Source organism: Enhydra lutris, unplaced genomic scaffold (genome assembly GCF_002288905.1).
Source record: "Enhydra lutris kenyoni isolate GAN:26980312 unplaced genomic scaffold, ASM228890v2 scaffoldscaffold55, whole genome shotgun sequence".
NCBI classification, from domain to species: domain Eukaryota; kingdom Metazoa; phylum Chordata; class Mammalia; order Carnivora; family Mustelidae; genus Enhydra; species Enhydra lutris.
This window is the reverse complement of record NW_019154139.1, coordinates 13,861,899-13,883,732: the sequence shown is the minus strand read 5'-3', so window position 1 is coordinate 13,883,732 and position 21,834 is coordinate 13,861,899. Positions and strand designations below refer to the sequence as shown.

General features: G+C 52.9%; 1 protein-coding gene across 1 annotated transcript in view; it reads right to left on the bottom strand.

Moving 5' to 3' along the window:
* LOC111157527 (LARGE xylosyl- and glucuronyltransferase 1) overlaps window positions 1-21,834 on the bottom strand; it is a 566,731-nt gene that overhangs the window by 14,677 nt on the left and 530,220 nt on the right. The window contains exon 12 of the mRNA XM_022519012.1: window positions 15,523-15,801. Coding sequence (XP_022374720.1) covers window positions 15,523-15,801 — 279 coding nt within the window. The remainder of the gene's footprint in view (window positions 1-15,522; window positions 15,802-21,834) is intronic.

The following is a 21,834-nucleotide window of genomic DNA, read 5'->3' as shown; positions in this document are numbered from 1 at the left end:
GAGCCTGATCCAGTGCCTGACTTAGCGTAACTGATTAACAAATGAGCCCTTCCCCTTTCTGGCTCAGCTTATGGGGAGTGGGGGGGTGGCTACTGCTGGAGATGGGTGAGAGCAGAGGAGCCAAGAAAGGCAACAGACTCTTGCAACCAGAGCAGGATTTTGTTGCCAACCTGCTTATCTACGGAAACAGGGTATTAGATCTTAGTCTCCAGCCCAGCTCTCTGGATCCTTCTTCATGTCAGAAACTATTCAGATGCGCCCGGCAGAGTAAGTTTGGCCCCTCCAATCTGGTGGAGGTGGAGCTGACCGGGGCTCAGTGGGGGGACCGAGCACTGGGCAGCGTCTCCCCTCCACTTACTCAAGCGCGCAAATAGTTCATAGCATGTTTGGCTCCCACCTGGGAAAAGTGAGGAGTAAGGGAGGGAATGTGAATGAGGATTCCTATACCAACCGAGGGGGTGGCCAAGGGCTGACTGGAGGCTTACATGGGCTTGGTGTTATGTCAAAGACAGCACAAAAGGGATGTTGTGAGGAAGATGGGCTTCCCGGGGTTTAGAATGACCAATCCCCAAGACTGATCCTGGGAGCGGGTTGTGAGTGTGCACCCCCCCACACACACACTCACAACCCTTCCTCCATCTCTACCCTTTTCACCCCATCCTCTGCCCTCGAGACAGATCTCTGTCACCAAGGCAACAGCCCAGGTGCCAGGCATGATGAGATTTCAGGAAAGCATCTCAGAGAAGTAAGCAACAATGGCGTGCGGCAGACCTCTTCTGACTTCAGGGGTGGGGACGAGGACGCAGGCTGCCCTAGTTCACCTTCTGGCCGATTACTTTTCCTCTCTCTTTGCTTTCTGAGTCTGTGATAATGGGGGCTGGCGACAACAGCATTGATCTTATTGGGGGTCTGGGGCCAAGCAATCCCCAGGCCCTGCAGAAGAGAAGCACTCCGTGCGCTCTGGCCGTGATCGTGACTGCCCGTCCATCCTCTCTGGCGCCGGCTCGACCCGGTCACAAAGTCTGGTGCCAACGCCGGCCAAGGTTCCACGTGTTTGCTTCCTCACTTGCTCTGCCACATGCCAGGCCCTGCACGGGCACTCGGGAGACATCAGTCAATACAACAGGCAGAAATTCCTGTCCGCGTGGGGCTGATAGTTCCAGAAGGAAGCCCGAACAGTAAGTGAATTACAGAGTATGTCGGAAAGCCAGAATTTCTGGGAGGGAGAACAGAGCTGGGTTGGGGTGTGCGGAATGCCAAGGGGGGGAACCGGTTGCAGTCCGAGATGGGGTGGTGCAGGCGGCCTCATGGAGAAGGGCAGGCAGTAGGGGAGGGGGCAGTCATGCCGCCATCCGGGCCAAGAGCTTTCTCAGCTAAGGAACAGCCAGTGCAAAGGCCCTAAGAGAGGACAAGAGCACAATAAGGGACAGGGAGAGTCCCTGAAGGGGTTAGAGAGGCAGGCGGGGAGGGAGAGCTACAGGCCATATAAAGTCTCGTAGATCTCTGAAGGTTGAGGGGAGTGAAAGAATGCCACTGTTCTCTCCTCCAAAGCTGTCTATGTCCTAATCCCAGAAACCTGGTGATATGGAACCTCCCATGGCAAGTAGGACTTTACAGGTGTGATGGAGGGTGCTGAGATGGCAAGATGATCCTGAGTTATTTGAGGGATCACAAGGGTCTCGATAGGAGAGAGGCAGGAGGGTCAGAGTCAGAAAGGAAAAGGGACGATGGAAGCGGAGGTGGGGGTGATGTGGCCACGAGTCAAAGAAGTGAATGAGCCAGAGGGCAAGAAACATTCTCCCGTAGAGCCTCCAGAAAGAACGCAGCCTGTGGCCCCCATGATTTCAACCCTGTGAGACCAGTTTCCGATCCTGACCTCCAGAGCTGTGAGATAAAATGTTTCTGCTGTTTTCAACGGCCACATTTGTGGTAATTTGTTACAGCAGCCATAGGAGACCAATACAGAGGTCTTGGGATTTTACTTAGTGAGACGGGGAGTCACTGGAGACCCTAAGCTAGGGAGAGGAGCTGCTTTCTGTATTAAAGAATGCCTCTGGTTGCTGTGTTGGGAACAGACTGCTGTGTTGCATGGGTAGAAGCAGGGAGATCAGTTAGGGGGCTCCTGGGCTGCTACGGCTGAGCTAGTATGGACCTTGATAGTCACAATGAAGGTGAAAAGAACTGGCCTGGTTCTAGAGCCAACAGGATTTCCTTACCCTCTGGGCGTGGGGTGTGAGAGTGGACAGGAGATGACACAGGTTCTTGGCTTGCATCAGGGGAAGGCTGAAGTGGCCATCAAATGAGACGCCAGCATGAGCTTTTTGGGGAAGATGAGACTTAGGTTTTGAACAGTTTGCCTGAGATGCTTGAGAGAACGAGGCAGAGACGAGAAGACCATTGGACAGACGAGTTTTGAGGTCAAGAGACAGGGCGGGGTGGGGATATTTTGAGGATCGGTGGCAGGTGCATTTAAAGCCACGAGACTGAACGACATCATCGAGGGAGGGTAGGAGGAGAAGAGAGGCAGCCATCGATGAGAACTACAGGGAGGGACTCATAAGGTCAAAGAACCACCTGGAGACAGGCACGCACTTCAGTAAGCCCAGAGGAAAGAAACAGAGGGACCGTCGGCAGATGCCACGGAGAAGTCAAGACGAGAAGTAGAGGCTGACCACTGGATTTGGCCATGTGGCTTCTTCCTTGATCACAGGCACCTGGAACAGAACCTGAAGGAGCAGCTGAGACCAGCTAGCGGGTAGGCGTGAGGCTAAGGCCATGTGGAAAGGCATTCCCCTAGTTCTGCAGAAACAAATCAAGTCAGCTTAAGAGCAGAGTCAAATCATTCATCAGAAGTGGGATCCTGTCACCACACTGGCCCCGCATCCCCCGTCGGGAGTGCCACCGGCAGTCAGAGGTGGCGCTGGCTACAGTGGAAGCAGAAACGCCACAGGGGCCAAGGTCACTGACCAAGGAACGGGACCTTCTACTCGGCAAAAGCAAACAACCTTGTCACGAGTAACTGGCTGTAAAAAACATTTAGTTTCACCTTATGTGATTAGAGGTTGGACAGAATTGACCCACATGGTGCAGAGGAGATGAAATAAGTCAAACTTCCTAATTCCCAACCTCTCAGCAATGGGCTGGGAGCCCAGAGAGGGGGGGCATGTTGCCCTGCTAGACCGCTCTGGGGTCCCACAAACAGTCACGCTTGCCTGAAAACGGGACTTGAGTTACGTGTTGGTTTCCCGCAAAGGCTTAACGGACTCCTGCCCCTCTACTTGTATGCATCGACTCTATTCAGAATTCCCTGAAATGAACACTTCCTCTCTCATTGGCGTGTGGGCTTAGACACTGGCAACCCAACTTGGTGTCACCTTCAGGGAAACAAAATGAGAGAAATCATCTCCCTCTGATGTAGATAAAAATGAGAAAGCACAGTCAAGTTTAAAACAGAAAAAAATGGTTTTGCAATGATCTCCTGTTTCAGTCTGTCTATATGTCAGGTGTGGGGCGGGGGGTTGGTGGCGGAGGGAGGGCAGACCCGGACAGCCGCAGGGACGGGGTAGGCAGGCTGGCCGAGGACAGTGGATGCCAGCTTTAGCACTGGGCAGCCTCGGGGGGGAAGGGCAGGGGGTGGGATGAACCAGGACCCACACCTGTCGCCGCGATGCTCTTCAATTCTGGCCATGTGGCAGCCACGTGCGATCACGGCATCCTCCGTGTAGCCAGACTGTCTGATGGTCCAAGAAGAGCTGACTAAAACTACTTCCACAGATTTGAGGGCCGAATCTCTCTCAGGGGAATGCCAATGTCAAGGGAGGCCGAAGAGTAAGAAACAGAGCATGATCTTTTAGACGACAGAGATCCTATCTTCACGGCCACGCTAATTGTGTGATCATGGGCAATTTGCATAACTCTCTGGGCTTTTGTTTTCTTATCTTGATAATAAATATTTCTCAGACTTGGTTATTAAGAGAACTAAGATAATATGCTCATTAATGGATATTTATGAGACCGGACATAGACATGGAATGCAGAGCTGAATCCAGGCAGAACATTGGTCTGGACCGACCTCAAAGTGCAGGGAGGGAGGAAGACAGGAGTGTCTTCTCTGCTCTCCGGAGCAGAGATCCCCACCGTTTTCTAAGCAGCAGGAGTTAGGGGGTCTGTGGAGGGGGTTCTAAATATTTGGAAAGAAAGCACACAGGATTTGGGGGAACTGAATTTCTTAGAAATGCCCGGGACACCATTGGTGGTCGATACGTGGTAACAAAGGGTGCTTATGTCTACTCAGTACCAAGCCCCTTAAGCACGTCAGATGCTTTACTTCTTTAATCTTCTTTACTTCGTTCATCATTGCCACGTGTGACAGAAGCACTAGTATTTCCGGATTTACTGATAAAGTCATGAGACCCCCGAGAGGTTCAGCAATTTGCCTTTTAACCCAGCTGACAGGGGCACCCACCATCATCCTACCGTCATCCTTAAGGGAAGAAGGCAATCACTGTGTTCGTCAAGGCTGCACCAGCATAGAAATAACTGGGAGAGATCATCAATCACAGGCTCTGAATCAAGTCTGTTAACGCAACTGAAGCAATGAGCCTCTTGGAGACCACCTAGGGTCAAGGCAGCTGATGGAAGAGTGGTTTGGGGCCAGAAAGGAGGGACAGGGCCAGCGGCTACAGCCCGCACACTTATCTCCACAGCAGGTCCTGCCTCACAGCAGTGAGGAGATCAGAGGCCAGCACACAGATGGTGTCGGGAGAGGCAGAGATGTGCGCAATGATCTACTGGCTGTCCTGGGCCTCCTTCATTGGTGATTTGCTTTTTTCAAATGAGTGGAATCTGCCACTGAACCCTGGACCTGGCCAAGGTCAGTAGTGTCCCCTTATAGTCAAATGTGGCAGACTGGTCCGTGCGTATCTTCCTCACCTCCTCTGTCCTTGGTGCTGAGATCACTCCCTCCACCCTTAGCCGGAGAACTCCATCCCAGAATTCTGGAGAGCGTCTTCCCACATGCTACGGCTTGGATCAGGGAATTGCTTTCAGCTCATTCCTTATGGTGCTGGTTACCATCTGGGCACCTCCTGTAGCCTCTATGCTTTGGGCAGGGGTGGGCGGATCCTCGATCTCTGTCCATGCGAACTTCTGCTCCCGTAGCAGAACGGGCTGAGCTGGTATTTGTAGAGGTGCAGTGAGAGGCCGAGGCCAAGGCTGACAAGGGACATGCTGCTGGGCACTACAGGCTGAAGGCCCTGGGGCTGCTGTCACAAAGCCAGGAGAGGAGGCCCATCAGCTCTTGGAGCCCCTGATTGGCAGAGCCCAGTCCAAGGTCAGAGAGCATGCTGTTTAATCAAAGCTGAGCTCTAAGGAGTCCAAGCGATTCTCACATGTTCCCAGGGACGGAGGTGAAAGTTATATTAAAAGCGGATGGGAGGGGTGCCTGGGGGGGCTCAGTCGTAAAGCATCTGCCTTTGGCTCAGGTCATGGTCCCAGGGTCCTGGGATCGAGCCCCACATCAGACTCCCTGCTCCTTGGGAAGCCTGTTCCTCCTCACCCACTTTCCCTGATTGTGCTCCCTCTCTTGCTGTCTCTCTCTCTGTCAAATAAATAAATAAAATCTTAAAAAAAAAAAAAAAGTGGATGGGAGGCAGAACAGCAGTTTGTGCTGGAGTTCACCTCTGTTGAAGAAACCCCAGAACGGCCCCACTCTTTCTCTTAAGGCTCTGTGTGCAGCCTGCAGCAGGAGCTTCGCTCCCCGCCCCTCCCCTCCCCCCTCTGCTGGCTTTGATGCCATCCCCTGGACATCTGGCCAGATCGCCTTCGGGACTGGTTCTTTTGGGACTGTTCCATGCACTGGCGATGGCGGTACATGGCAGTGGTAACAGCACGCAGACTGCCTATGTGCACCTGTCGGCTCTGCCAGGCTTGAGGTCAGCGGTGAACTGTGTTCGGGGCTGGGTTTCCGGCTCCAGCCCACAGGAGTCACTCAATGAATGCACAGGGAAGGAAGGAGTAAGTGTGTGGTCGGCATACGGAGACAAAGATGGTATGGTGAAGGCCGTCCTTTGGAAATGACCGAGTTTCCAAAACTGGGTTGAAATTATAGTCTGGTCACTTAATCCACAGGACTTTGGAGAAAATATACCTTCCACATTTTCATCGTCCCGCCTGGATAATGGGAATGAAGGCCCTGAGCCCTGACTGGGTTGTCATGAAACAGGGACCACATGTCGAGCACCCGGCATGGCCCTGGTGCACAGAAGGCGCTTGTCCAGCCCTCCTCCCTTCCTGCCCCTCCACAGCCTGCTGTGCCTGCGTATTCTCCTGGCACGTTCTCTGGGGGGGCATGGGCGGGGCTGGGGTGCCATGGGTGGGGTTGGGGTGACCCCTGCCAGGAGAGAAAGCCGAGGCACACATCTGAGACCACCCTTTTCTGATTTCAGCTTCTTCCTGGAACGAGGGCACGGGCAGGGTGCAAACCGAACTCGCGAGTGAGCCGGCCAGTGGTGAGGAGCAGTGGATGAATGTGGCCACAGATGTAACCCACCTAGGAGGGGCAAGGGAGGCATCCGCGCGCATGTGTGTGTGCGCGCGCGCGTGTGTGAATGTGTGTATGTGTACTTGTGCGTGTGTGTGCATGCGTGCGTCAGGGAGGCTGGCAGAAGCCCCCGTCTCTGGCTGCCCCGACACCCCTTACACTGCCTAGCTGCAACAGCACCAGACAGAAGCTGGGCTTTCCAGCGGGATGCCTGGGCAGCATGTGAACACCACCTCCGAGGACTCAGCAACCTCCCTGGGGTGGGGGCGGGCAGGGGGTGAGGCTGCTGCACCTGTTACCGGCCCTGATCGCTGGGAGGCAGGCCCTGGCCCAGGCGGTCCTGCTTCCTCCCTGAGCAAAGAGGCAGGTAATGCGGTGTGCTCAGCCTCTATACGGTTGCCTAGGAAAGGAGCTCCTGGAGGACAGGCTTCTAGGAGGCACGTGGGGACAACAGCAAAGACCTGCAAGTGAGGGGCCCAAGGCTGCCCTCGGAGAGTGCAAGTGTAAATTATACACATAACAGATGAGGTCAGAGATGGGCAGAATCCTCTGGAAAGCCAGGGCGGGTGCCCAGGCCCCAGCAAGATCTGGGGGTTCCTAAATGGACAGCATTAACATATCCAGAGAGAGAACGTGTCCCTCAGAGAGGGCTGCGGAAGAAAGAGAAGCTAAAAATGAGCTTGGGGGCAAAGTTTTAAAACATGGAACAGCTACCATTACGGGGCCATGCTTTGTGCCAGGGACTCCGTACTCCTCACCTCCCGTAACTCTCAGCATCCGGACTCACCCGTACTTAATGACCCTCGAGGGCTGCGCTTTCTGCAGGAGGGCATCCCGCATGCTGGCGCTGTGCTAGGTGCTGACGGTGAGTTACGGAGGGCAGTCGGTTCCCCCAAGGTCAGGAGGGCAGCTCTGGGGCAGGCAGCTTGGAATCGGGTCCCACCTGGACACCCCCCAGCTTGTGCTCTCAACCAAGTGACACCTTTGTGTGTATGGCGGGGTGTGAGGGTTAAATGGGTCATCTCATGCAGAAACCAAGACAGTTCTCCAGTGCATGGAATGAACTTGACAAGTATGACCCACAGTGATGGCCATGGCTGTCAAGGCGGTGGTGGAGATGGGCCCGTCAGGCAATGGGATAAACAAACAGGTTAAGTGTAGAACATCTCAGATAAGCCCAGGAGAAGCTAGTTTCCCGTGGAGCAAAGCCATGCCTGAGGGCAGGCTACTTCGTCTAAACCACCTCGTCTCTAATAAGAGGTTAAATGACAAGACACATGCAAAGTGCTGGTAAGAGTGCTTGGCACATAGTATGTGCTCAGTAAATGTGAAATGTTATCAAGATAGCAGAACTCAAATGATGAATTAGCCCAAGGAAATGCCACCTAGTCAGGGCTCATGGAAGGCAGCCGGCTGGCCGGGCCTGGTGTTCTCTCTACCTGGTCTTGTTCAGATTTCGGGACTCATTCAACAAGTGTTTACAGAGCAGCTGTGTGTGCCAGGGGACATCTGATGGGGGAGGGTGGATGGCCACCATCCTGGAGGGAACAGAATAAAACTGAAGTATGTCATTCCTGTACACGGTCAGAATATAGTCTCCATGCAGGGTGATATGTGTATCCCCCTGGAAGCAAAGGTGACATTTGCGAAACAGAGCAGATGTTTTAAGCTTCAGGCGTTGAACAAAGATGATTCTGCAGGATGAGTCCAAGAGGTGGGAAGCCTGCTCAGTCTCACAGGTATGGAATGTCCCAGCTGAGAGAAGCTGTCCCTACCCTCCACCTTCAATTCCTCAGCCATTCTGGAACATTCTTCAAAAATGTCAAGATACCTCATGCCTTTACACTTGTTAGTTCTTCAAGTGCATCACCAACTCTCTGCATCTTTCCGAGGTCATCCCTGGCCACCCATCCTGGGTCATCTCCTTGCGAGTCTGTGGCTCTGTATCTTTGCTCTCTATTTCTGTGTTGGTAACAAGAACGGCAGCAAAACGTACAGCTGAGAGGGGCCCCTAGAATGTAAACCCCACGAGGGCAGGGACCCGCTGGCTTGTCCTGCTCACTGAGAGTCCCAGCAGTGCAATGTCACAGATATGAATGAGGCATGACTCATGGCAGGGTGCCTTTGCTGTCCAGATGTGATCACATTTCATTTTCTCAGGACCTTAAGAGGGAAGAAGTAACACAACCCCCAGCTCACAAATTAAAAAAAAGTCCCAGGAAGTTAACAAAATGCTGAGTAAGGAGTACTCAGCATTGAAAGGCAGGTCTGAATGACTCCGGGGACGGCCCCGTCCCAAGGTGGCACGCTGCCTGGCACGTAACAGGTGCTCACTACATACGGTTTTCAATCAATGAACGTAAGTCTACAGCTTCTCATTTTGTAGGAAAAAAGGCTGTGATGGTGGTCTGGAGTGACCTGGCTATCCTGAAGCTGGCAGTTTGCACGGGAGGGGGTCGGGGGGTGGGGAGGCCAGGTGAAGAAGTCCAGTTCTGAGTGTTGTGAGCAGGACAGAGAATTAACTCCTGTTGAGTCCCTCCAATGCCCTCGCAGGAGGCTCTTAGTAGCCCCTTTATTAACTGAGAAGACAAAGGACCAAAGAGACTAAGTGAGTTGCCCCAAGTCACACGCTTTGTAGGCGCGCCGGACCCAGGATGCAGGAGCAGCTCTGCCTCGCCCCGCCGAGTCCCACCTGATGTTTCCGGAATCAAGCGACAGCCACACATCTACAAGCCGGTTCGTTAGAATAAACCGGCGAAGGGGTGGGGGAGAGATTTTACTGGAATTCTGCAGCTGGATCCACGCGAGTACCTGACTTCGTTATTTTCTGATTGATCCGTTTGTTTTTGCTGTAATATTAGCTGGTTGCTGAGCAACCGCCAAGGGAGCGCTGATGCTGAACTGTTCGGGGAAAGCAAGTGCCCCCCGCCCCGGAAGGGCGACATGATTGTTTATGGGGGCGGGGGGTCCAGGGAGAGAGCTGCCCGTCAGGCTGCTCCCATGTCCTGGGGTTTTGAGAGTGATCTGGCCCCTTCCAGAAGCGAGCAGGCTGTCCTGGGGGGCAGCCCACTTGCCCCCTCTGACACGAATATTTAACCTCGCTGGGGCCTCGGCTTGGCCACCTGTGTTAACAGTTACCTCACAGAGAGGTGTGGAACCACAGAGGTCATTTTTACAAAGCAGCTGGCACAAGTTAAGGGCTAAAAAAACTGTAACTACCAGCATTTGTGATATTATGTCCATTTTAACAGAATTTGGATATGGCATTTTGTTGAGCATCTTTGCTGGAGAAGTTGGTCTCTAGAGGGGTCCACAGGCCTTATTGGGGTCCACAACACTCATGGCAAACCATACCCGTAACCTCATCCCAGACTAACGATATACTACTGGTCACGAAGCACATCCAATTTTAGTGTTTGGATCAGAAACATACTCATCCCACTCGCTGGAAGAGAATTTTCCATAAACCAATGGCAAGCCAATATGGTTATCCTCATATGAAAAGAACAGTGCAAGCTTCTTTGGGGCTTCTGATAGAATCCTAGTCCTTACTTGTTCTCAGAATTCTGGTGCTTAGGAATTATCTAGGTCAGAGGTCACAGGATGGGGCTGGGAGGTTCTATTCAGCCTAAAGAAATATTGGTCTGGGATTGGATAGTGTTTTGTTTTTAAATTACTTGTCAACTTAAAAATCAAAACACAAAAATCCAAGTATCCAGCTCCTCTCGAAAAATACGAAGACTGGGTTACCTGGGTGGCTCGGTCAGTTAAGCATCCAACCCTTGGTTTCAGCTCGGGTCATGATCTCAGGCTCATGAGATTCAGGACTGCTGTGGGCTCCATGCTCAACAGAGAGTTTACTCGTCCTTGTCCCTCTCCCCCCGGCATCTCCTCCCCAGCATCCCAGTCCCACACTCTCCCACCCTCTAAAATATATAAATAAAATCTTTTAAAAAAGAAAGAAAAATATGAAGACCTTAGCCCTGCCGCCCACTGCCCCCAAAGCAATCATGCCACATTTGGCGTGGAAAGAAGCTGAGAGCCTCAGATGGGAGCGATAGTCTCTCTAGAGAATCCTACTCAGCATTTTTTGTTGCTTTGGGCTAAGGTTCCGGCCCCTCCGGGCATTTGCATTTATGACTCCTAATATAAGATACTTTCTTCACTTGATAATGAGGAAACAGGCTGAAAACAGAATTGCTGGAAGTCACACAGTTCACTACGGCACACAGCGTGAGTGGGAACAGGAGTCCTGGGTCTCAGCAAGTGTCCTGTCCACTGTAACACTCAAAGTCAAGGCCATGATAGCCTGCTCCGTCCGGGAAGGACATGGACACAGCAGGGCAGGAGGCGGCCGGCGTGAGAGGCGGGCCAAAGCAGGCCGGACTTCAGGGTGAGAGCTTTGCCAAGAAGAGTCAGGTGGCAGCATTTGGGAGAGATTCCCACCTTCCCTTTCAAAGTCTGGACACCTTTGCAGACAGTTCCTGACGTCAGCTGCTGAATCTCCCACTGGTCCGTCTACCTGCCACCCTTCTGCTTCCGACCTTGCATCGGATTCTCCGTACCTCTTGCCTGGATCAGCACAACAGTCCCCTCGTTTCTCCCCCTTGCTCTGGCCCTGCTGATTCTGATCCTTCGCAAAGCAACTAGAATGATCTTCCTAAAAGGAACATCTGATCTGCCGATTCTCCTGGGGCTTTTTCCATGGCTCTCCTGCCTCTGGGAGCCCACACTCCTCTATATATTTATCAGGAGTCCTCTGGGACCCATGCCAGCTGACATTTCCGTCCACATCGTCTCTCGATGCTCTCCCCATCAAGGCCCCGGCCACCCTGTACCTCTGGAATGGACAGCTGCTTCCGCCTGGAACATTGCCACCTCCACCGGCCGACTCCAACTCAGCCTCCATTTGGATCTGTCTTCTTCAGGGCATCCCTTCTTCCCACTCCCAACCCCACCCCCAGACTAGGTGGATCCCACTGGGAGGGGACACCACCCGCCCCATTGCAGAACCTAAAGAATTTGCATCTTTACTGAACTGTCATTACTGCTGGTCTATAAGCACTGGGATTCACCAGTCCTATCTCTGTGGTTCACAGATACGGCGACACAGAGTAGCAGGTGCCTTATAAAGGTTACCCACTAGAGGCACCTGGGTGGCTCGGTGAGTTAAGCCTGTGCCTTTGGCTCAGGTCATGATCTCAGGGTCCTGGGATCGAGGCCCACATTGGGCTCTCTGCTCAGCAGAAGCCTGCTTCCCCTTCTCTCTCTGCCTGCCTCTCTGCCTACTTGATCTCTGTCTGTCAAATAAATAAATAAAATATTTAAAAAAAAAGAAGCCCTCCTTTCTAAAAAAAAAAAAAAAAGGAAAGTTTACCCACTAGATGAAAGAAAAGACGAAAGCATACTAAGGATGGGACAGAAGAAGAATCAGGAAAGTTACAAGGTCTGTTCGTTCTAGACAAGCAAGTCGGGGTAAGTCAGGGCTTCTGGTCTGTTTCCACATGTGTACTTTACAAAGAAGACTGGACAATACACCTCGACACTCCGAGACCAAATAACCTCACTAAAAAATAGGCAAAACACACGAATAGACATTTCTCTGAAGAGACATCCAGAGGGCCAACAGACACATGAAACGACGCTCACCATTGGGGAAATGCAAATCAAAACCGCAATGAGATGTCATCACACACCTGTCAGAATGGCTAAAATCAACAACACAAGAAGAAACAGGTAATGGGAATGCAAGCTGGTGCAGCCACTCTGGCAAACAGCATGGAGGTTCCTCCGAAAGTTAAAACAGAGCTGCCCTACGACCCAGCAATCGCACTACTGGGTATTTACCCCCCAAATACAAAATCACTGGTTCAAAGGGATACAGGTCCCCTGATATTTATAGCCGCATTATTTACAACAGCCAAGTGATAGAAGCAGCCCAGGTGTCCATCAAGACATCAACAGATAAAGAAGTTGTGGTGTGTATATACAGTGGATACTACTCAGCCATAGAAAGAATGAGGTCTTGCCGTTTGCAGCGGGGTGGACGGAGCTAGAGGGTACCATGCTAAGCGAAGTCAGTCAGTCAGTGAAAGACAAAGACCGTATGATTTCATTCATATGTGCAATTCAAGAAACCAAACAAATGAGCCAAGTTAAAAACAGAGAGAGAGATTTCAAGAAATCGACTGTGAACTGTAGAGAACGGACTGCTGGTTACCAGAGGGGGGGGGGGGATGGATGGATGAAACAGGTGATGGGGATGAAGGAGGGCCCCTGCCATGATGAGCGCCGGGTGACGTATGGAAGTGCTGAGTCACTATGTCATACACCTGAACTAATATGACACCGTAGGTTAATGATACAGGAATTACAATGAAAAACTTAAAAAAAAAAAAGACTGGACAAGATCCTTTCTTCCCAGACGAGGTAGGGTCTCTGGACTTCTGTAGGGACTCTGAAGAGCAGTAGCGTTCTAGGAGCAACGTGCAATGTTTCAAACCCCCCGAGGGGAACCGCGCACCCTCCTGTAACAAGGGGCAAAGGCCAACCAAGCCCCCGGTGAGTCTGTGTTAAGAACATGTTTATTACCGGCACCGCTGGTTAGCTCCTCCTCAGTAAGGTCTTGATTAGAGATTAATAGCATCTTTGATCAATAAAACACAGGACTAGAACATAGAAACAATCTGTTCCTGTGTGATGTTTTTTACAACATGAAACCCAGGAGGTAAAATAATAAGAGGGCTTGGACGTGGGGAGCAGACCACAGACTCTTAGGAGAGGACTGGTTCACCACCAACTCCTTGGAAGGAAGGCCCCTCAGGGGCTCCTGCAGAAGAGCCCCTTAACGGGGAAGCCTGGGCCTCGGTTTGATCCTCAAGCCTCTCTTCTCTTGGTGGAGGGTGGCCCCCACCATCTGTTCCTTTGGGAACCCCCCTCCCATCCTTGCACCGGGACTCCCAGAGCTTGTGATGCTGCAGGCTGTGGGGGCTTGGGAATCTCCAGGAATCGGGTACCAAAAGCGCAGTCTGGCCACAAGGGGGCGCCCTCACCACACACACTGGGATTCCAAGGCCCCGTTGCAGCGGGAGCAGGAGCCGGAGGACAGATGGCGCTGGCCGGAGCCCTGTGACAGCATCAGGACTGGGGCAGCGCAGCCCATGCTCTTAGGGAAGACATCTCCCATCCTTCCTGACAGAGATGCTTGCCGCCCCAACGTCACGGACGAGAGAGGCTGCAAGGGGCTCCTCCTGCTCACAGGTCAGGGACTGGGGTTAGGAAATCCCAAGATAACCCTGTAAAGAAGCCCGGTGCCGAAATGTGGACAGAGAATGCACGCTGCTTTTCCTTGCTCTGAGGAGCAGGGCGGGGAGGGACTTAAATGGCACCTGTGCTGCGGCTTCCGGACAAAAGGTTTAAACACTTTGGGAAGAGGATCTTTTTTTTTTTTTTTTAAAGATTTTATTTATTTATTTGACAGAGAGAAATCACAAGTAAGCAGAGAGGCAGGCAGAAAGAGAGGAGGAAGCAGGCTCCTTGCTGAGCAGAAAGCCTGATGTGGGGCTCGAACCCAGGACCTGGGATCATGACCTGAGCCGAAGGCAGCGGCTTAACCCACTGAGCCACCCAGGCGCCCCAAGAGGATCTTTTTTTAAGAGTGAGAGCAACAGAGACAGTAAGAGAAAGACTGAGAGACCGAGACACACAGACACACACACGCAAAGGAAGGGAGGGCAAGAGAGCGGGAGAGAAAGAATGTTACTCCTGCCCTGTAGGGACAGTCCGTAACCCCAGAGCAGCCAGGCAAGTACAGAGCTGGGTGCCTGCTGGCCAGGACTCTGCTTTCACTCCTGGAGCAAAGCCGTGGGGACTGGAGCAGGGGGCTCTGCTGCTTCGGGCCTCACTGTTGCCCACAGTAAAAGGGGGAGCCCTGCCTGCCTTCTAAGATTGATGTGTGGCTCCGGCAGGATGATTAATAAGCACAAATCACCTCTCCCAGTACCAGGATCCAGGCAAGCACCACCGGCAGCAGAGAGAATTCAGGCCGACAGATGCCAGCAATAAAGGATGGCGGGGGGGGGGGGGGGGGGAGCCTGACCATTTACAGTTCGAGTTATACCTTGTGACTTTCGTTTAGCCACATGGGGACTTCCGGGCTGTATGAATTCAGCAGTCCCTCTCAGCCCAGACTGGTTGTTGTACCATAACAAATGCCACTCCCCACGCAACCATCCGGCCTTCCACGTGCAGAATGCCTTGTCCAGCTGCTGGACGCCGGCCCCAACACGTGGGCAGAGCTGGGACTGGTCACTGGAGAGTCACTGAGGCCACCGGGATGGTGACTCAGCCCACGGCTCTGCAGTCGGACTGGCTGAGCCCGGCCCCTACGTGAGTCCGCGTGTAACTGTGGGCTCACAGCCCCACACATTCCCATCCGGGAAACGAGGATCATCATAGCGCGCAGCCCAGGGACCGTGGTGGGTGGGAATGAATTCCTGCTAGTCAGGCACTCAGAACCGTGCCTGGCACACAGAAGGCTCTTCAATAAATGCTGTCCTTCACCATCACATTGCTTTGTTTTACAGAATAGGCAGTGATCTTTCTAGAATGGTTAGATGAAGGTCATCTGATCCAAAACCGGAAGAGGGGCGACATGTTTCCCTAGCAGCTAGAGAGCATTAGACCAGGAGCGGAAGAGATGCATCTGAGGCCACAAGCAGCTTCCAAAGTTTCGGTATGCAAAGTGGGGTTCTGGCCTGTTAGTCAGGAAAACAAGGACACTAGATTGCCCAATGGCCCTGCTGAACCCAGCGGGCAGCGCTCTCTCTCTCTCTGGGTGGATGCAGACAGGTCCCCTCCCCGCCCTCCCCAACTGGGTCCCAGCTGCCCCATCTTTAAGAGTGAAGACAGGGATAGGAGGACGCTCCCGGGGAGCGTTCTGGTCCCAGTACTGCCCGAGCCAGCATCCCCTGGGCCCTCACCTGAGGTACTCATAGAGCCCATACATGGGCAGGAAGTCGATGTCAGACAGGAACATGTAGGGCGTGCCCACGTGCTTCATGGCCACGTTGCGCAGCAGGTTCACGGGGTAGAACTGGCCTTCCTTGTATACGATGTGGTAGGCCACGTTGTGGCGGCTCATGAGCACCTCGGAGCCCTGCGCGTAGCGGAGGAACTGCTGGGCCTCGGCGTCCGACAGGTAGAGGGCCAGGCTGATGGGTCCCTCCCAGTGCTTGCAGATGGCCTCGAGCATCTGAAGCCTGCAGGAGACAGGAAAGCTGAGCCAGCCGTGGGGACCCGGGTCACGCGAGATGCACCCAGCCTCCCAGGGCGGACGCCACCGCCACACACACCTGGTCAGCCCCCTCCAAGTCCAAGTCCCTGCCCCCTCCAAGTCCAAGTCCCTGCTCCAACATCTATCACTGCGTGCTGGGGGCCAATCCCCAAAGCTCAGTTCCTTTATCTCTGAAATCGGCATAAGCACTTACTTACCTGGCTGGTTCTTATTTTATCTGCTTCCGATGAAGGTGGGGGTACTGACAGAGTTGCATCCCACGGTAAGCCTTCTCCTCTCAGACTCCTCTTTGCACGGGATGGGTGGAGGGTGAGGATGATTACATTAACTGATGTAAGGGTCCCCTCCCAGGTCACAACACCTAACGCCTCTCCTCCTCTCTTAGCAAAGACGTCCAGCCCCTGCACGGCTCTGCTAAGGCAGCACCAGCCACAGAAGATTTAACCCAACCGAGGCCCTAAGTTACAAGAAGCATTAAAACACGAGCAATGGGAACGATGATCATCAGCTCATTAACAGTGCACCAGACCCTTTCCAGGACTCCCCCAACAACCCGGTGCAAGGCTGTCATTTCCCTCGTTTCCCTGGTGGAGAAACTGGGGATCCAGATGTCTGGTCAGCTTGGGTCCTTGGACTGGGACCAGACCTGTACAGATGGGTACCAGGACGGGGCCTTGGAGACAGTGAGAACAAACACACGTTGGGCGTTTGGCAAGAGAACGGAAAAACACACGGACGCTGGGGACAAAAGTGTGCCTGGCGTGATGCTGTCTTCATTTGTCAGAGCCCTTTCTGCCCCAGGGTCCCGGCCAATTTTGCGAGGCTATAGGACAGGCGTCGTGCCAAGGATTATTGGGGGGGTGGGGGCGAAGAAAGCCCAGAGGAAAAAAAAAACAAAAGGTGCTTCCCATGGAGAGGATTCTACAAAAATGCTTCAACAGAAAATCTATGAAGATTTTTTTTTTTTCCTCCAAAGGCATTAGAAGTGCCTGACAGATCGGATCTATGGTTAAGAAACAGCAAAAGCCTATTTCAATTTTCCCCTGCCCAGCAAGAGGTACATAATCAGCGGTCTCCTGGTAGGAATGCCCACTTTATTCGGACAATTACCAGGAAATAGATTCCATGCATTTCCCTGCTTCTAAACAAAAGAAAATGGGCACACCTATCTTATGTCAATGGCTTTCTCGATGGACCTTCAGAGTTTCCTCTCAGTAATTCTGTGAATTGCTCCTGCCAGGATTCGCTTCCTCTTTCATGACGGAGGTTTAAGATGTTCATCAGGGGAAAATGCCCTCCGTGTCTCCTACTTTATAACACGTACTAATCAAATTGACCGGAGCCAGTTTTCTAAGAGGCTCCGCCTTCTCCACAATGCCTGCTTTACCCAGAGTCCGCGTGCGGCTTTTGTCGCAGGCCCCGGGTCTCTGCCGGGCTCAGCGGATCTGGGGTTCTGAGTGGTCCCACCTGCACCTCACTGTCACGGTCTGTGAAATGGAGGGGACTGTGTGTTCGGAAGGGACAGCTGCTCGTACAAATCCTTTGAGAGCTGGGGAGTGAAAGGTAAGAATGACTTTTAACGCGTGGCTGTAAGAGCTCCCAGGTGGGAGGCACGCGTGTCCGGCGGGAAGAGAGGCCAGCTCCCATGGTGGGGCCCCCCGCCGCCTGGGATTCTGAGTCTGTGTCTGAGTTTTCTGAGTGGGAAGCAAGGGAAGCAAGCCCTTCTTCCAAGCTCTTCCAAGGGCATAGCATGAGAACAGAGACACAGATACCAATGATTCTCAGGTGCCTCTGACGTGGCAAATGTCATGACCACGTGGGCTTTTCCGGAAATGGGGCCAGATGTCCCGTGGAACCTTCACGAACCACAAGTAAGGATGACCCAGCCGCTCCTGCCCGGCGGCCACCAGCCCCAAGCTTTCTGACCTCTCTTTCCTCAAAACCAAACTTCCTGCCGGGACCTGAACAACAGCGACAGACTGAGGTTTCTCGTAATGAGGACAACATATAAAAATGTGAGGGCGACAGCATGAATCCCTACCATCTCTCTGCGGCTTGGAGGGTGCCGTGCCGGCTGCATTTCCACTGTTACCGTTCAACATTCACGCTGACTCCATGAACTTGATTCTCGTCCCTGGGTTCCGGGTAAGGAAGCTCGAGGAGGTGAAGGGACTTCTTTCAAGTCACGTAGCTACTCAGCGGGGCAGCTGGACGGACACCATGTCTGGCCGATCCCCATGCCCAGACCCCAGACCGGTATTCCGTACGGAACTACAGGGCAGCCTGGGATAAATGTCCCCAAGGATCTTGTCTCCGCTGCCCATTTCCCCAGACATGAATGTGTTCTTCCCTTGGGTCAGCTTCTGTGCCTTCCTTCCTCCTCCTCCTCCTCCTCAGTCTCTCTGGGGGACTGGCTCCAAGACCCGCCCTTCTCTTGACCCCTTTCCTGGCTGCGTCTCCCCACACCTGTGCCCTAAGGTTGTCCTGTGCGGCTCCTTCTATGGGCAGTCCTGGGCTGAGTCGCTCTCTGGTCTCTTACACCGGACAATAAAGTATATAGCACAGCAAGGATGGGGGACAAGGGGGAGGGTTTCAAGAGACAAAGGTTAGTCCTCAAAGTACGGAACTTTCAGTTTGGAAAGAACTGTAGAGGTTTTCTTGGTCGGATGATGCCATCTGGATGATGGAAAAGCTCAGCCTTGGAGCGGGGCACGGCTTGCTCAAGAGCACTGGGTGACTGAGTGCTAGCACCCACGGTCCCAGCCCACAGGCCCATACTCTTCTCTGAGTCCCCGGAGGGCCCACTATTGCTTCACGCTGCCCAGAGGAGGGCAAAGGCTCCAGAAGGGCCAAAGAGATGTCAGAAAGGTCTAGACAGGAGCCAGTGTTACCCAATGGAGTTCTGCTGAGTCAGGAAGGCTCGTGCGCTCTGTCTAGGGACAAAGGAGCGGGCAGGGAGGCAGCCAAGTCAGAAACCTACAAGACTGGGTCGGAAGGAATTCCAGAAGGCCCGTCGGCCTCTGCTAGGATGGGGAGCTCCCTCCCTACAAGGCAGCTGATGAGAGCAAGGCGGGCTGCATGGTATGGAGGTGCCACGGTGGGCTCTGGGGGCCAGAGAGAACTGGGTTTGAACTCTGAGCTGTGTCTGCATCCCTGAGCAAGAGATGACGGTTCTTCGGGCTTCTGTTTCTATGCATGCACAGCGCGGACAGTAATACCTCCGTAGATGACTACAAATCACTCCTCTCTCTCAGTCTATAGCCTCTGCGGATACCCCCCTGCTGGTTCTGGGATGGCCATGTGACCTGCTTCACACAGGACACAAACAGGTGTTAAACGGTACTCATGTTGGGGGAGGGGGGGTTGCCCCTGCTGACAAGCCCATTTACTAAGCTTCTCTATAAAGTGTCCGGCACAAAGTGAGCTACGCAGCCGGTACTCAACATATAGCAGCTGCAGCTCCTTCCCTAGGTTCTAGTTCTGCCTTTCAAACATGCACGCATCCAACGGATACTTATTACATAGCTACGATGTGCAGGTGTACGTGCTGGGTCCTGGGACAAACGAAAAAGACAAGGTTCCTGAACTTCTGGAGCTTCCTTCTGGTGGAGGGAGAAGACACAGATCCACCCGTGACATGTTCTGAGGGGGCGGAGGGCTAAAAAGGCAGGCGGAACAGGAAACAGGGAGGAGGAACCCTGAGGGCTGGCCGAGGAAGGCCATGTCCCAAATTTGAGACTTGGATATAAGAAGAAGGACCCAGCCCAGAGGAAGTCTGGGCAAGAAGCTTTCCAAGGAGACAGAGTAGCCCTTGCGGGAACTGAGTGTAGCACGTTCAAGCAAGAACAGAGGGAAGACAGGCGAGTGAGGGGCAGAAGGACAGAAGATGCTGGGGAGCAGGAAGGCCATAGTGGACCGCTGTAGTACCATTCTTTTTTTTTTTTTTTTTTTAATTTTTTTTTTTTGAAAGACAGAGACCACAAGTAGGCAGAGCGGCAGAAAGAAAGGGGGGGGGTGGGGAGCAGGCTCCCTGCTGAGCAGAGAGCCCAATGTGAGACTTGATCCCAGGACCCTGAGATCATGACCTGAGCTGAAGAGAGAGGCTTTAACCCACTGAGCCACCCAGGCGCCCCAGCCATAGTACCATTTTAACTGCAATGAGAAATCATCGGAGAGTTTTAAAGATGTTGACCTGAGATACAGACAGACGGTCCCCAGTTTATGATGGGTTGACTTAACAATTTTTCAACTTTACGATGGTACAAAAGTGATATGCATTCCGGAGACACCATGCTTTGTGTTTTGCAGGTGCATTTCTCCCCCAGGCCATCCACATGCAGGAGGGACGCTCTCTCGTGATGCCGGTCAGTCCCGGGATCACAGGGCTCAACAACGGATACACCGGCCATCATGCTGCCCCGACAGCCGTTCTGTTTCTCACTTTCTGTAAAGCATTCCATAAATTGCGTGAGATGGTCAACATTTTGTTATAAAACAGGCTTTGTGTTAAGATGATTTTCCCAGCTGGAGGGCGATGTAAGTGTTCTGAGCACGTTTAAGGTTGGCGAGGCTAAGCCAGGACACTTGGCAGGTTAGGAGCATTAAGTGTACTTTCTTTTGACTTATGTATTTTCAGCCGATGATGGGTGCATTGGGCCATAACCCCACCCACTGTAAGTCAAGGAAGATCGAGTTTTAGAAGATCACTCGGGCTGTTACATGGAGAAGGAGTTCCCTTTCACTGTCTAGAACGGTGCTTTTCCGAACTGAAGCACGCCCAAGGTCACTCCAGCACTGATTCCCGAGGTCCCCGTTGGCTAGGGCTGGGTGGGACCAAGAATTTGAATTTCTAAGAAGCTCCTGCGTGATCTGAAGCGTGGGCCCCATGACCCCAGCTAAGGTTCTCTTTCCTCCACTCACAGAAAACGGAGCCCATCAGCCACGTGAGTCTCTGGAGTTGCACTTTGTCAAAGGAATACAGGAGAGCAAGGGTCCCTCGGCCAGGTGGCAAGGACGCTGTGATCCGGAGCCCCCCTGGCCAGCCCCCCCACCCCTGTCCCTATCAACTGTTCTCAGCAGCTGCTGGGATGAGAGGGCTGTCTCCCGCGTGCTGGGAGAGGAGCCAGCTCCGCGGTCATTCTTTCTGAACAGAATTCTAGAGAGAGACAGGCACGGGAGCCCGCACACCGGCTCCCCTAATTCTTTGTGGCATTCACGCAGGGCCTACTTCTGACTCAAAGGTTTACAAACACACCCGAAATGTTTCTTCAATTAAAAATCAATCCAACAGGCACCAGTCAGCCTGCCGCATTGTAATTGGACGTGTAGGATGGAGCGGAAGGAGGAATTCCTACTGTCTCCACCAGCTTGTGGTAGTGCTTAAGCCACTCTCCTTAGGGTGTGGAAGTCCCTGGGCTCTCTGGGGTATTGTCAGGATGGCGATACTTGTCACAGTGCGTTAGGGGGGGAAATGTGTGCCTGCCACGCCGGGGACGTGTGCGGTTTGAAGGGAAGGCCTCTGTGCTTAGTGTCCGCGGCAGATGTGAGAGCGGCCAGGGTTTTCTTTGAAGCAGGCTGGGACGGAAGGTCCTGCCAAGGGTCCTGCAGCCCTGGCTGGCCGGGAGGATGCTTCCAGTTGGCACCAGGAGGCGGGGCTCTGTTTTGCCCCAATAAAAGGATTTTTATTGATGGCAACTGTATACGGAAGGATTTGGGATGTTAATAAGTTAAAAACCTTTCTAATTGCTGTGCATTCCAGATTGCAAATTCCATAGCTAGCACAGAGAGAAAAAGCAGCAAGGGAAGGGAACCAAGTATTTGTTGAAGACCTACCACTCGCTGGGCACTTTAGAACCTCATTTTATAAAAACCCAGACACCGATCTGTGACCCAGACGGTATCATTGCCACTTCACAGGTAAGTCAGATGAGGCTCAAGAAGCCTAAGTAACTAGCCCCAAATCCACACAGCGAGGAAGCGGTGCCGCCGGACTTTGAAT